The 13,888-nt window shown below is 36.1% G+C and overlaps 1 protein-coding gene across 3 annotated transcripts in view; it reads left to right on the plus strand.

Moving 5' to 3' along the window:
- Positions 1-13,888, plus strand: part of LOC113081024 (NACHT, LRR and PYD domains-containing protein 3-like) — a 66,929-nt gene that overhangs the window by 18,040 nt on the left and 35,001 nt on the right. For 2 of the 3 annotated variants that reach the window (XM_026253085.1, XM_026253084.1), the window contains 3 exons: positions 1,112-1,282; positions 1,632-1,805; positions 11,379-11,549. In XM_026253085.1, coding sequence (XP_026108870.1) covers positions 1,112-1,282; positions 1,632-1,805; positions 11,379-11,549 — 516 coding nt within the window. The remainder of the gene's footprint in view (positions 1-1,111; positions 1,283-1,631; positions 1,806-11,378; positions 11,550-13,888) is intronic. The other variant, XM_026253086.1, reaches the window with a different exon arrangement.

Raw genomic sequence — 13,888 nt, forward strand, 5'->3', positions numbered from 1 at the left:
CATACAATGTGAATTATTGCAGTTAAGTGCTGTTTTTTATTCTTTACCTAGTAAATACAAAAAAATATATTTTATTAAAAATATATATTTTAAAAAGGTTTTTAAAAAATGTGCACACTTTGTAAACATAACCAATGGTTATGTGGGTAAAACTAATACTATTGTAAGGCAGCTGTTAATGTGAATAAATTAATTAATAAAAAAATATTTTATTACAGAATGGGGGAGCACAATATTTTTGGCATATAATTTATGCAGATAAAGGTCCAATATAAATATTTTGCTGCTGTGTTTTGTAAGGAAGATGAAGCAATCAATCAATTTGCTGACTAAAATGCAGAGATGCTTTTTTTGCTTTACCTTCCTGCTTTGTAAGTACTAGACTATTGTCAGTTTTGTTCAGCAAAACTCAGTGGTTTCGTTTTTACAGTTTAAGTTGCTACAGTATGATCTTGTTTTTGAACTGATTTAGTTGGTATTCCTAAATCGGACAATAAGGTCGTCCAATAGCCAGACGACTTTCAGTCCTTCCTCTCCAGCAACATGCCACTCATGAAACGTTCACATTAATCAATAATTAACAATGATCTAAAAATCAAATCAGTTCCCAAAAGGACAAAACTAAGTCCCAATTTTTTCTAATTTGAAAAGCTGTTTCACTCTGGTGTGTCACAATAGGGAAGACAATAACAATTTCTGGTTTATGCAGACTTTGAAGTTAAAATTACAGTGCTTTTGGGCATTCTGTGCATCTTGGCCAAGTCTGCTCTTTCATTCTTAAAGTTTTTCCAGCCTTTTCTTATGATTCTCTAAATATTTATTTCAGCTGAAGTGCTGAATTTCAGTGAACTTGCCAGTAAATATTTACATTTATTAAAAAAAAAAAAAAAATCTATCCAAATTAATCATTTAAAATATTTAAGTAAAACCCAGACTATGCAACTCCATAGAGAGCCAAAACAAGGGCACATTTGCACTGTCTGATGATATTATCTGAATCGTATAATCATATAATATTTATTGACACATAGGGTCTGCTACACAAGAAAATCTTACAGTCTTGCGATCTCATGGATACACCTGTTCATCAAAACCTCCTCCCTGTTTTCAGATTAACAGGCTGTGATCTCACTGATCAACACTGTGAAATTGTGGCTTCAGTTTTCCAAACATCAAACTCCCTTAGAGAGCTGGACCTTAGTAACAATCATCTGCAGGATTCAGGAGTGGAGCTGCTCTCTGCTGGACTGAAGAGTCCAAACTGTCAGCTCAACATACTGAGGTTTGGCTTTTTACACCAATTCAGATTTGAATTAAAATTAAGGTGAGATTATATATATTTGAGTTTTAAATGTGCAGCTAGCATATTGAAAGCTAACTATTAAAATACATGAATAAAACAGTATGATACTGTGGCCATAATTAAAAGGTTTGTGTAATTCTGTTGTATATGTGCAGCAGGATGTCTGTAGATGTATTGGCGAAAGCAAGTCAGGTCATGAAAGAACTCAACTTCACAAATCTTTACATTCATGACACCTTCTTATCGGAAACAATGACAATGTTCTCAGACATCAATTTCTATCTATACAGTATGTATGTATTGAATAATTTTTCATTACACTGTTTAGATTGTCCAGCTGTAATCTCAGTGATCAGTTCTGTGAGATTTTGGCTTCAACTCTACAATCATCAGACTCCTCCCTGAGAGAGCTGGACCTGAGTCACAATGACCTGCAGGATTTAGGAGTGGGCTACCTCTGTGCTGGACTGAGGAGTCCAAACTGTCAACTCAGCATACTGAGGTTTGTGTTTCACTTTAGTTCAGATTGTAATATATATTAGGACTGGTAAGTGATTACATTTTTTTATCTAATTAATTGCATTATGTGCAATTAATAAATCGCACATTAATAAATTGCGCATCAAATTTGGAGAAATTACTCTGAAAAGAAAATTCAGAGTCACCCCCTCACTCGAACTATCCCGCCCCCTCGCTCAAGATGAGTGTGAAAATAGATTTTAATTATGAAATTTAATGGTTTATTTAAAAAATATAGTTGCCAAATGCATAAGCTATCTAGCATTAATATGATTTACTATAGCAACAACTTAGGACAGTCCGCTTTAAAAAGTTGCATTTTAATTGTTACTCTGACACAATTCCTGCACAAACGATGCAACTAGGAAAGCAGTAGTATGAAATATTTTTTCTATGTTTAAAGAGCCACACAGATGGGAAATCAAAAATTACCTGTATTACAGTGTATGATGTAGCTGTCCATCAGTGCAAACAATGTGCAAAGTAATTAAACCAAAAAGTACAGGATTTATAAAGTTATTGGCTTCTAAAGTAAGGAGTCGACTCTGAATCGCTGAAACGAGTCATTATAGATTTAAAATCTTTTACCCATCTCTATGTACGTCACTAGAACACTTTGCATAATAATCTCCGCCTACCGTCTTGGAAGAAACAAAGCTCTGACCTGCCCCACCCCCCACACAGACACTCTGGTTGGTGTGAGAGCATCATGTCGAGGAGACTGTGTGTTTTTAATTGTAAAGGCAAGTTTGTTTATTTTTCACTGCCAAAGAATGAAGATCAGAAGAACCAATGGCTAAAATTCTTTTTTACCATAATACCAGAGCAGTACAACAAATCCCTTTTGTAGGTGTGCTGTCTGCAGCCTTTGTCTGCGCTGATCTTCATTTACAAACACGTCATTAAAATGAAGTGTAACTCCATGAATACTCAACGAAGAGACATGAGAGAGATATCTATAGAAAGCTTGACATGTCTACTTTAAAACTAAACAAGTGCTGCCGAAAATATCACAGGTATTCTGTGATAAAGTAATCCATATGAAAACAACGCGATGTCCGTTTTTCAGGTCTCCCTTCATTATATCTAATGGGACCATGCTCCCGCTGTGAACGCGCTATTCAGTTTCAAAATGAAGCGCGCGGCTTGAAAACGCCCACACAGAAGAAAAAGTTAAAGTGTGGTTCAAGTTTTTTAATTACTTCGCGATGAGAGGAATAAGACATAATTCACCCCAAAAAGATGCTAACGCATTATTTACCGTGAAGTTGTATGCGGAACAACCAATCAAAACTGACTATGTCAGTTGACCAATCAGAACACAGTATGCTACCGAAAGGTGGGGTTTAAGGAAACTGAATCTTTTGAACAGCTTCATTTTAAAATGATATTTTGACAAAATGACAATGTTTTTTAACCTTGGATGGATTTAAACCTGTTGTACAGGATTTATAAACAGTGATAGGAAGATTAGAATTTTCATCTTACTGGCTCTTTAATAGATGGCTAGATGATCGTCAAGTCAAGTCACCTTTATTTATATAGTGCTTTAAACAAAATACATTGCGTCAAAGCAACTGAACAACATTCATTAGGAAAACAGCATGTCAATAATGCAAAATGATAGTTAAAGGCAGTTCATCATTGAATTCAGTGATGTCATCTCTGTTCAGTCAAATAGTGTCTGTGCATTTATTTGCAATGAAGTCAACGATATCGCTGTAGGTGAAGTGACCCCAACTAAGCAAGCCAGAGGCGACAGCGGCAAGGAACCGAAACTCCATCAGTGACAGAATGGAGAAAAAAACCTTGGGAGAAACCAGGCTCAGTTGGGGGGCCAGTTCTCCTCTGACCAGGCGAAACCAGCAGTTCAATTCCAGGCTGCAGCAAAGTCAGATTGTGCAGAAGAATCATCTGTTTCCTGTGGTCTTGTCCTGGTGGTCCTCTGAGACAAGGTCTTTTAAGGGGATCTGTATCTGGGGCTCTAGTTGTCGTGGTCTCCGCTGTCTTTCAGGGCTGTAGAGGTCCTTTCTAGGTGCTGATCCACCATCTGGTCTGGATATGTACTGGATCCGGGTGACTGCAGTGACCCTCTGATCTGGATACAGACTGGATCTGGTGGCTACGGTGACCTCGGAATAAGAGAGAAACAGACAAATATTAGCATGGATGCCATTCTTCTAATGATGTAGCAAGTACATAGGGTGTTATGGGAAGTGTTTCCGGATCTGATTTATCTAATTAATGCAGCCTAAAAACCCTTTAACGCATTTGGATATTAAAAGCATATTAGTATGTTATGTGTAAGCCAGGTTAAAGAGATGGGTCTTTAATCTAGATTTAAACTGCAAGAGTGTGTCTGCCTCCCGAAAAATGTTAGGTAAGTTATTCCAGAGTTTAGGTGCCAAATAGGAAAAGGTTCTGCCACCCGCAGTTGATTTTGATATTCTAGGTATTATCTAATTGCCTGAGTTTTGAGAACGTAGCGGACGTAGAGGAGTATAATGTAAAAGGAGCTCATTCAAATACTGAGGTGCTAAACCATTCAGGGCTTTATAAGTAATAAGCAATATTTTAAAATCTATACGATGTTTGATAGGGAGCCAGTGCAGTGTTGACAGGACCTGGCTAATATGGTCATACTTCCTGGTTCTAGTAAGAACTCTTGCTGCTGCATTTTGGACTAGCTGTAGTTTGTTTACTAACCGTGCAGAACAACCACCCAATAAAGCATTAAAATAATCTAACCTTGAGGTCATAAATACATGGATTAGCATTTCTGCATTTGACATTGAGAGCATAGGCCGTAATTTAGGTATATTTTTGAGATGGAAAAATGCAGTTTTACAAATGCTAGAAACGTGGCTTTATAAGGAAAGATTGCGATCAAATAGCACACCTAGGTTCCTAACTGATGACGAAGAAGTGACAGAGCAGCCATCAAGTCTTAGACAGTGTTCTAGGTTATTACAAGCAGAGTTTTTAGGTTCAATAATTAACACCTCAGTTTTTTCTGAATTTAGCAGTAAGAAATTACTCGTCATCCAGTTTTTTATATTGACTATGCATTCCATTAGTTTTTCAAATTGGTGTGTTTCACCAGGCCGCAAAGAAATATAGAGCTGAGTATCATCAGCATATCATTGAAAGCTTACACCATGTTTCCTGATGATATCTCCCAAGGGTAACATTCAAACCGTGAAGAGTAGCAGCCCTAGTACTGAGCCCTGAGGTACTCCATACTGCACTCGTGATCGATATGATACATCTTCATTCACTGCTACGAACTGATGGGGGTCATATAAGTACAATTTAAACCATGCTAATGAACTTCCATTAATGCCAACAAAGTCTTCAAGTCTATGCAAAAGAATGTCATGGTCATTTGTGTCAAACACAGCACTAAGATCCAATAAAACTAATAGAGAGATACACCCACGATCAGATGATAAGAGCAGATCATTTGTAACTCTAAGGAGAGCAGTCTCAGTACTATGATACGGTCTAAATCCTGACTGGAAATCCTCACATATACCATTTTTCTCTTAGAAGGAATATAATTGTAAGGATACCACCTTTTCTAGTATCTTGGACAGAAAAGGGAGATTCGAGATTGGTCTATAACGGCTATGACGGCTGAATGGTTGCAATTTTATCTCTAATAGTATCGATTTTAGAAGTAAAGTAGTTCATAAAGTAATTACTGCTGTGGTGTTGGGAAATGTCAACACTTGTTGAGGCTTTATTTTTCGTTAATTTAGCCACTGTATTGAATAAATACCTGGGGTTATGTTTTTGTTTTGTTTTTTCTAAAAGAGAAGAAAAGTAATCAAATCTAGCAGTTTTTAATGCTTTTCTATAGGATAGGTTACTTTCCCACCAAGCAATACAAAATACCTCTAGTTTTTTTTCCTCCAGCTGCGCTCCATTTTTTCGGGCTGCTCTCTTTAGGGTGCGAGTATGCTCATTATACCATGGTGTCAAACTGTTTTCCTTAACCTTCCTTAAGCGTAAAGGAGCAACTGTATTTAAAGTGCTAGAAAAGAGAGAGTCCATAGTTTCTGTTACATCATCAAGTTGTTCTGAGGTTTTGAATATGCTAAGGAATTTGGATACATCAGGAAGATAACTTAAAAAGCAATCTTTTGTGGTAGAAGTGATGGTTCTTCCATACTTGTAAAAAGAAGTAGAATTTACAATTTTGGCTATATGAAGTTTGCACAGAACTAAATAATAATTTGAGATATCATCACTTAACAACATCAATTCCATATGACAGTATTAAATCTAAAGTATGATTTCGACAATGAGTAGGTCCTGAAATGTGTTGTCTAACCCCAATAGAGTTCAGAATGTCTATAAATGCTGATCCCAATGCATCTTTTTCATTATCAACATGGATGTTAAAATCACCAACTATTAAAACTTTATCTGCAGCCAGAACTAACTCCGATGTAAAATCACCAAACTCTTTAATAAAGTCTGCATGGTGCCCTGGTGGCCTGTATACAGTAGCCAGTACAAACATAACAGTTGATTTAACATTAACATTTGTTTCTCTGGATAATGTTCAATGAAGCACCATTACTTCAAACGAGTTATACTTGAAGCCTGCCCTCTGATAAATCCTGAAAACGTTGTTATAAATTGAAGCAACACCTCCCCCTTTGCCTTTTAGACGCGGCTCATGTTTATAACAGTAATCTTGGGGGGTGGACTCATTTAAAATAATGTAATCATCAGGTTTCTAGCCAGGTTTCGGTCAAACAGAGCACATCTATATTATGATTAGTGATCATATTATTTAGAAAAAGTGTTTTCGTAGAAAGTGATCTGATATAAAATAAACCTAGCTTTATCATTTGTTTATCCATATTGCATCTGTTTTTTATTTGTTGAAATTCAATTAAATTGTTAATCTTAACTTGGTTTGGAAGTTTTTTTGTATTTTCTAGTTCGGGGATCAGACACAGTCTCTATAGTGTGATATCTAGGTGGAAGAGTCTCTATGTGCTGAGAATTAGCTGACCTCTGTGACGTGAGGCAGCTAGCAGACGGTCGGTTTAGCCAGACTGTCTGCTTCCTGACCTGGGCTCCAGTTAGTCAAGTATAAACACTAAGACTATTTGCCATATTTCTAGAGAGAAGAGTGGTGCCACCTCAGGAGGGATGAAGACCATCTCTTTTCAACAGGTCAGGTCTGCCCCAAAAGCTCTTCCAATTGTCTATGAAACCTATGTTATTCTGTGGGCACCACTTAAACATCCAGCCATTGAGTGATGACAATCTGCTATGCATCTTGTCACCACGGTAAGCTGGCAGGGGACCAGAGCATATTACAGTGTCTGACATCGTGCTTGCAAGTTCACACACCTCTTTAAAGTTATTTTTAGTGATCTCCAACTGGCGAAGTCGAACATCATTAGTGCCAGCATGAATAACAATCTTACTGTATTTACGTTTCACATTAGCCAGCACTTTTAAATTTGCCAAGATGAAAGGCGCTCTGGCTCCCGGTAAACATTTGACTATGGTGGCTGGTGTCTCTATATTCACGTTCCATACAATAGAATCACCAATAACTAGAGCACTTTCATCAGGTTTCTCTGTTGGTGCATCACTGAGTGGGGAGAACCTGTTTAATGTTTTGATCGGAACAGAAGAGCGGTGTTTTGACGCTGCCTCACTGTCACCCAGTTGCCCTGCTGCAGGGGCTCTTCCGGAACTGGACAATGTACAGGAATCCCTGAGCTAGACGCATCCAAAGTCGTATCTAGAGCCCTAACATTCTTACTGTCCTCAATTAACCCTTTCGAGTCGATTAACGCATATATGCGTTTTGAGTCATTTTCTCCTGATAACCCCGAAAATAACTTAAATTACACTCTCAGTTTTAATCGTACAGATAAGAGCAATACATCAATCGAATCTGTAAAGGGTCTAGTTTTTTTGGATACAGACATAATAACAAAAAAACTTTGTGCACTTATAAAATAAAGATAACAAACAAGGTGCGCTGTCTGCAGCCTTTGTCTCCGCTGATCGTCATGTACAAGCACGTCATTAAAATGAACTATTGAAAGCTTGACATGTCTACTTTTAAACTAAACAAGTGCTGCCGAAAACAAATATTCTGTGATAAAGTAATCCATATGAAAACAACGCAATGTCTTATTTTCACGTCTCTCTTCATTATATCTAATGTGACCACGCCCCCGCGCTTAACGCGCTATTCAGATTCAAACTGAAGCGCGCGGCTTGAATACGCCCACACAGAAGAAAAGCAGCAAGACTGTTCTTCAAGTTTTTATTTTATTTTACTGTTTGCTTCGCAATGAGAGGAATAAGACATAATTCACCCCAAAAAGATGTGATGTGGTTGAGGATTTGAGAAATGGATTTCCTCAGAAAAAAGAATGAAGCACTTTATTCAGCAGAGATCATAAACATGAGTAAGTCTCTTTTTATTTATTTATATTCTTGTACTAGTTTTCACATAACGTGTAAACATTTTACTAGTTACTTTTTCCAAATACTTTTTCCAAACTATAATTCCTGACTAAATGTATAATCAAGTGAAACATTATGAAGTTTTAATAACAATATACAATACTATACCATTCAAAAGCTTGATGTAAATAATATAAATGCAACACATAGAGATAACTCTAACAAATGTAAAAACAATGCAGTTAATTCAATTTATTCCCCCTAAAAAAACCTGAAAAATATTCTCAGCTCTTTTCAACATTAATAATGATAAAAAATAATAATGATGATAATAATAAATGGGTTTTTTTTTTTTTGGTAGAAAATAAGATTGTTAAAAGGATTTCTGAAGGATTGTGTGACTGGAGTAAGGATGCCAAAAAAATAGTTTGAAAGTAAGCTTTGATTGTTCCAAATAAAGTGTTTAACTGCTCCCCCAAGTGGATATTAAATTATGTTGTGGGATAATTAAATATATTCTTAATAAACTACAAACATAAAATTATATATACTTTTATTTTGTTCTCACATTCTTTCTTGTAACTCCTCACTCACAGTGGCACAGCTGAATGGCTCATTATGCAGCTCATTATGCAGGCCTTTGTCTTCTCAGGTGTAAATCACAATGATATTCATGATAGTTGACGCCTACTCACATATGACTTTTACCAACAAAAAGTGTCTTAGAAAATTTAAATCAATATATGGGTTTCTTTGAGTGAGTAAACAAAATGATTTTCACATAATTTGGAAAGAAAAATTCTAGGCTACAAGCTCCAGTTCTCAACAATCCCGGGAACCAATGTTATGTATGTGTTTTATGGCCTTATTCAAGTGATTTAACATTTTTAGTTTTTCACTAACCATGCATAAAATTTTTTTTTCTCAAAAATACAATTATGTACATGCATGCATTTCACATATTATTATAGCCCAGTTTGTGCTGATTACAGTGATATTAGACTTTACCCATTTAGATATTTATAAGAAACTGAAAAAAGCACAAATATCAGGGCATGACAAAACTTCTCCAGGCCCCAAAAATACCCTTAGACTCCAGAGGGTTAAAGTTTGGATGCGTGTCTCTAATTCTGAAATCTTCTCTGTCAGCCTAACTATTTCCCTGCATTTATCACATGTGAATCCCTCATCTGCAACAGAGATGGATAAACTGTACATGTGGCAAGAGGTGCAAATAACAATAGCAGGAGAAGCCATTACTCACCGTGCTTGATGAAATATTCTTACTGCGGTTGTTTGATGAACTTGTGAAAAACTGGAGCGAGAGAGAGAGGAGAGGACAAAAGAAAACAGCAGTTCGAATGAAAAACTAATGACAAGCTAACGAGTGCTAACGCTTTGCAGGTGTACTGCACTCACGGATATAAAATAAAAGTGAACGATCAAAATTAATCTGATACGATTGATCGATAATATCAGAAATATGGTGTGAATTAAGTTATATTTATCACTTAAAAAAAACATAGAGTAATAGTAAGATAAATAAAAAAAAAACGCTACACGGAGCTACGATTAGCTACAGAAGGCCAACAGGAAGTAGAGAAAACACTGTCCCTGCAGATCGTAGTTTAATTATTTCGCTGTATTGTTATTGTTTGTTGCTTTTCAAGTTGTTCTAACTTAAAATGATGCGTCTGTTAAATGGGTCGCAATGGATGTTATTAGCCTATGTCAGGGAATCGATTGCAATGAGCATGTCTTTCATTGTAAAGCAGACACAATTAAGTATTTCTGGTTAGGCCTGTCACAATAACAAATTTTGCTGGACGATAAATTGTCCAAGAAATTATCGCGATAAATGATAATATTGTCGTTCTAAGACCAGTTTCAACTAATATAATGATAATGGCATAATAACGCAGGTACACCTTTTCAAAGATCAATAAACTTTTATTTTATGGCAGAATCAGAGCAAGAAATACCAACATGTTGACTTTGTGTGGCTTAAACTTTATTAATTTTGTATGTTATATTATGTTTATATGCCAGTTAGGGATGCTCAAATTGACCATTTAACCGTTAACCGAAAGTAAACATTTTGACTGATCAAATTTACATATCCAGCCAGATATCTATCTGTGTGAACACTGTATTCTAATAGTTGTAATAATATCTGTCCGACAAATACGTGATTGGGACACATATGTTTTTTTTTTTCTTTTACTTTGTGCTATGTCATTGCCCCCTCAGCCGCCCCTCATCAGTGCATCGCTGGTGCTGGCTGTGCAACAGACTGAACTGTGTGTGACAAAAAAATCCAATGCGACTATGGCCAATGGATCAATGCGCCAAATGGTTCACCCAATTCATTCAAAACGTGGATTAAGAAATGAAATGCTGCAATGGGTTGCTCAGGGATGAACAGTTCTGATTTGTCTTTATATTTTGGTTGGCAAAATTGAGCAAAACAGTCAACATTGTGTCTAAAATAACACTATTAACTTCTTAATGAACTGTTGTATAAATGAGTATCACATTTGCACTTCTTAACTATGTGATGTAAATATGAGACAACATTTCAAACAGGGGCATTTTGCCCCATATCTTGAATTTTAGGGATATTCTCTAGGCTCCATTATGCAGTAAGTTGTTGCTCTGCCTCATAAGTCATCAGTCGACTGTATGAAATGGCAGATGATCCACATAGGTCTGGGGCTGGGCAAGTGCATTAAATGCACTAATAATTTTAAGGCGTTATTTTTCTCCATAGTTAATCTTCTTTCTTGTGTTTTTGTATGTATATACTTTAAAGGTTGTTTTACATGTTTTCTAATTCATGAGTGTTTTATGGTCAAGATCTATTGAAAGACATTAATAAAAAAGAATGAGAAAATGATGATAATGTGGTGATTAATAAATAATCAGTTACTCCACACATGAAGTTATAATTTATTTCATACAATATTGGGATGTAACCTTTACATTCATGTATTATGCAGACACCTTCTTATCAGAAACAAGAGACAATGCATCAAATGCTCTCAAACATCAATTTCTAGCTATACATCATGTATGTAATTTAATTATTTCTCATTATACTCTTTAGATTGGCTGACTGCAAGCTCACTGATCAGTGCTGTGAAACTGTTGCTTCTGTTTTACAATCATCAAACTCCCTGAGAGAGCTGGACCTGAGTAACAATCATCTGCAGGATTCAGGAGTGGAGCTGCTCTCTGCTGGACTGAAGAGTTCAAACTGTCAACTCAACATACTGAGGTTTGGCTTTCACACTGAAGTTTTTATGAAAACAATTAAACAAAGGCATCAGTTAAGTATTAGAGAAAGTTTGTTAATACCCATTTGAGTGATTCTGAGAATGGAACACAGAATCATGATGAAATTCAAATTTGCTCTAAACATTTATGTTCAAAATTATTCAAACTCAAACTTTGTGCAGAATCTTTTATTCTCTAAAATGACCAATAAACGCTGTCCTTAAGTGCTTAGAAGCTTCTGTCACCTCTCTACTACAGTCTTGGCCCATTCATTGCCTGAAAAAAGCTTCCAGATCACTGATAATTTTTGGTTTTCTCATTCACCACTGCTTTCTTTAAAATCAACCTCTTATTTTTTGAATGAGAATTAAATTCTGGAGACCGAACAGGCCACTCAAGAACATTCCATGACTGATCCCTGAACCAAGCAGAAGTAGATTTGGATGTGTACTTTGGGATGACTGTCCTGCAGGAAAGTCTATTGATCATCAGCTGCAGTCTTTGCATCAAAGTCATCACAATTCTTGTCAAAATGGCCTGATACTTCAAAGGATCCATGATGTCCTTCATACAGTCATGATTTCCACTTACTGCTACAGTTAAGAAACCCCATAACAGGACTTATCCACATCCAAATTTGACGATGGAGATGGTGTTCTTCTGCTTATGAGCTTTGCCTTTTTTGCAGCAGACATACCGCTGATCCATAGGTCCAAAAAGTTCCAGTTTGGTCACATCACTCCATAAAACATTCCTCCAGAGCTCCACAGGTCTACACAAATTAATTTTATCAAGTTTAAGTCTTCCTTTTGTTCTTCTCAAGAGTGGTATTCATCAAGATGTCACAACATGTAGGCCATACTTGTCTAGTGTTCTTCTTACACGCTGGATTGAAAAGGTTTTCCTCCTTTTCGGGTCATCTTGCAAATCAAGCTCTGATGAAACATTTTATGATATTGCGCTTTTTCTTCAACACCCTCAAATGTTTTCTGGTACAACACACTTTAAGCTAAGGCTAAGAACTGTGTCTCTAGGAACTTTTAAAGTCTTCGAAATCTTCATATAGACTTAGTCTTTCTAAAGTAATACAATATTTATTCTCTTTAGCTTTTGTGAGATCTCTGTTACTCAACTTGAGCACATGCAGGTTCTAACTGTATGTACAGTATGTGTAACAGCTCAAGCTAATTCTGTTTTTAATAGAGTTTCTAAAGGCTTAATTGTGTTTTGTTCCCCACCATGCTATTAAGTGATTTAAAAACAGCAATGTTGAATAGGGGTTGAATAATTATGACATAGCAGAAATATATATATATATATATATATATATATATATATATATATATATATATATATATATATATATATATATATATATATATATATATATATATAAAGTCTTATTACTCAAAAAGTTTACATTATATATTGACTATCACTTTTAATATGCCAGTGAACTGTTACAGATGCAATTTTTATTTTGTCCTGGATCTTCAGAAAAGCTTGTATTTGTAAAGTACGGCAGTGTCTGAGGGGTTGAGTAATTTTTATTGCAACTGTGTGTGTGTGTACAGTATGTGTATGTATGTGTGTGTATATATATATATATATAAAATATATTAGTGGTGGGCCGTTATCGGCGTTAACGTGAGACTCTTATTGGGTGATTAAAAAAAATATCGCCGTTAATCTATTCTCAAAGTTGGTTTGGGAGCTGGGTCTATACTAAGCAAGCTATGATGACTTTCACCTTGATATTTTATATAACCTACTGAGGCCAGCCTAAAAAGATGCTCAGGACAGTTGACGGCCACTGCTGCGCATAGTCACGAAAGCTTATTATATTTTTTTCACGTGTTATTAAGCCTTACCGCTTGTCGATTCAAACATTAAAGCATCCAAACACAAGAAGCTGAAAAGCTGAACAGAGTAGCTGTTACTCGCGCACTGTGTTCGGTGACGCAGAGAGAGAGAGAGCCGCGTATCACAGACAGTGACACTGAACCGAGCTCTCTTCTGCGAAGTTCTCCTCGAAATCCCTCCTGCACCTGAACTAACAAATACAAATCGGAGTTTGAATAAACAAAAAGATGCGAAAGAGCCCAATTCCGTATTTGCGGTGTTCTGTTGTTCAGGGCTCAAAACACTTGAACACTGAATTTGCTTATTTTTGCTCTTGTAGCGACAAATACATACAAAATATGTCAAAATATCCACCTTGGAAAGGATGTTCGAAAAAACTGTCAGTTATTTCTTAAGTGAAAGTAAACAGTTGAGGAAAAAAATGTGATGTGTATTATATTGGATGCGTTCATCGTCTCTTAAAGTGACCGCGCCTAA

This window comes from Carassius auratus, unplaced genomic scaffold (assembly GCF_003368295.1).
Source record: "Carassius auratus strain Wakin unplaced genomic scaffold, ASM336829v1 scaf_tig00032882, whole genome shotgun sequence".
NCBI classification, from domain to species: Eukaryota; Metazoa; Chordata; class Actinopteri; order Cypriniformes; family Cyprinidae; genus Carassius; species Carassius auratus.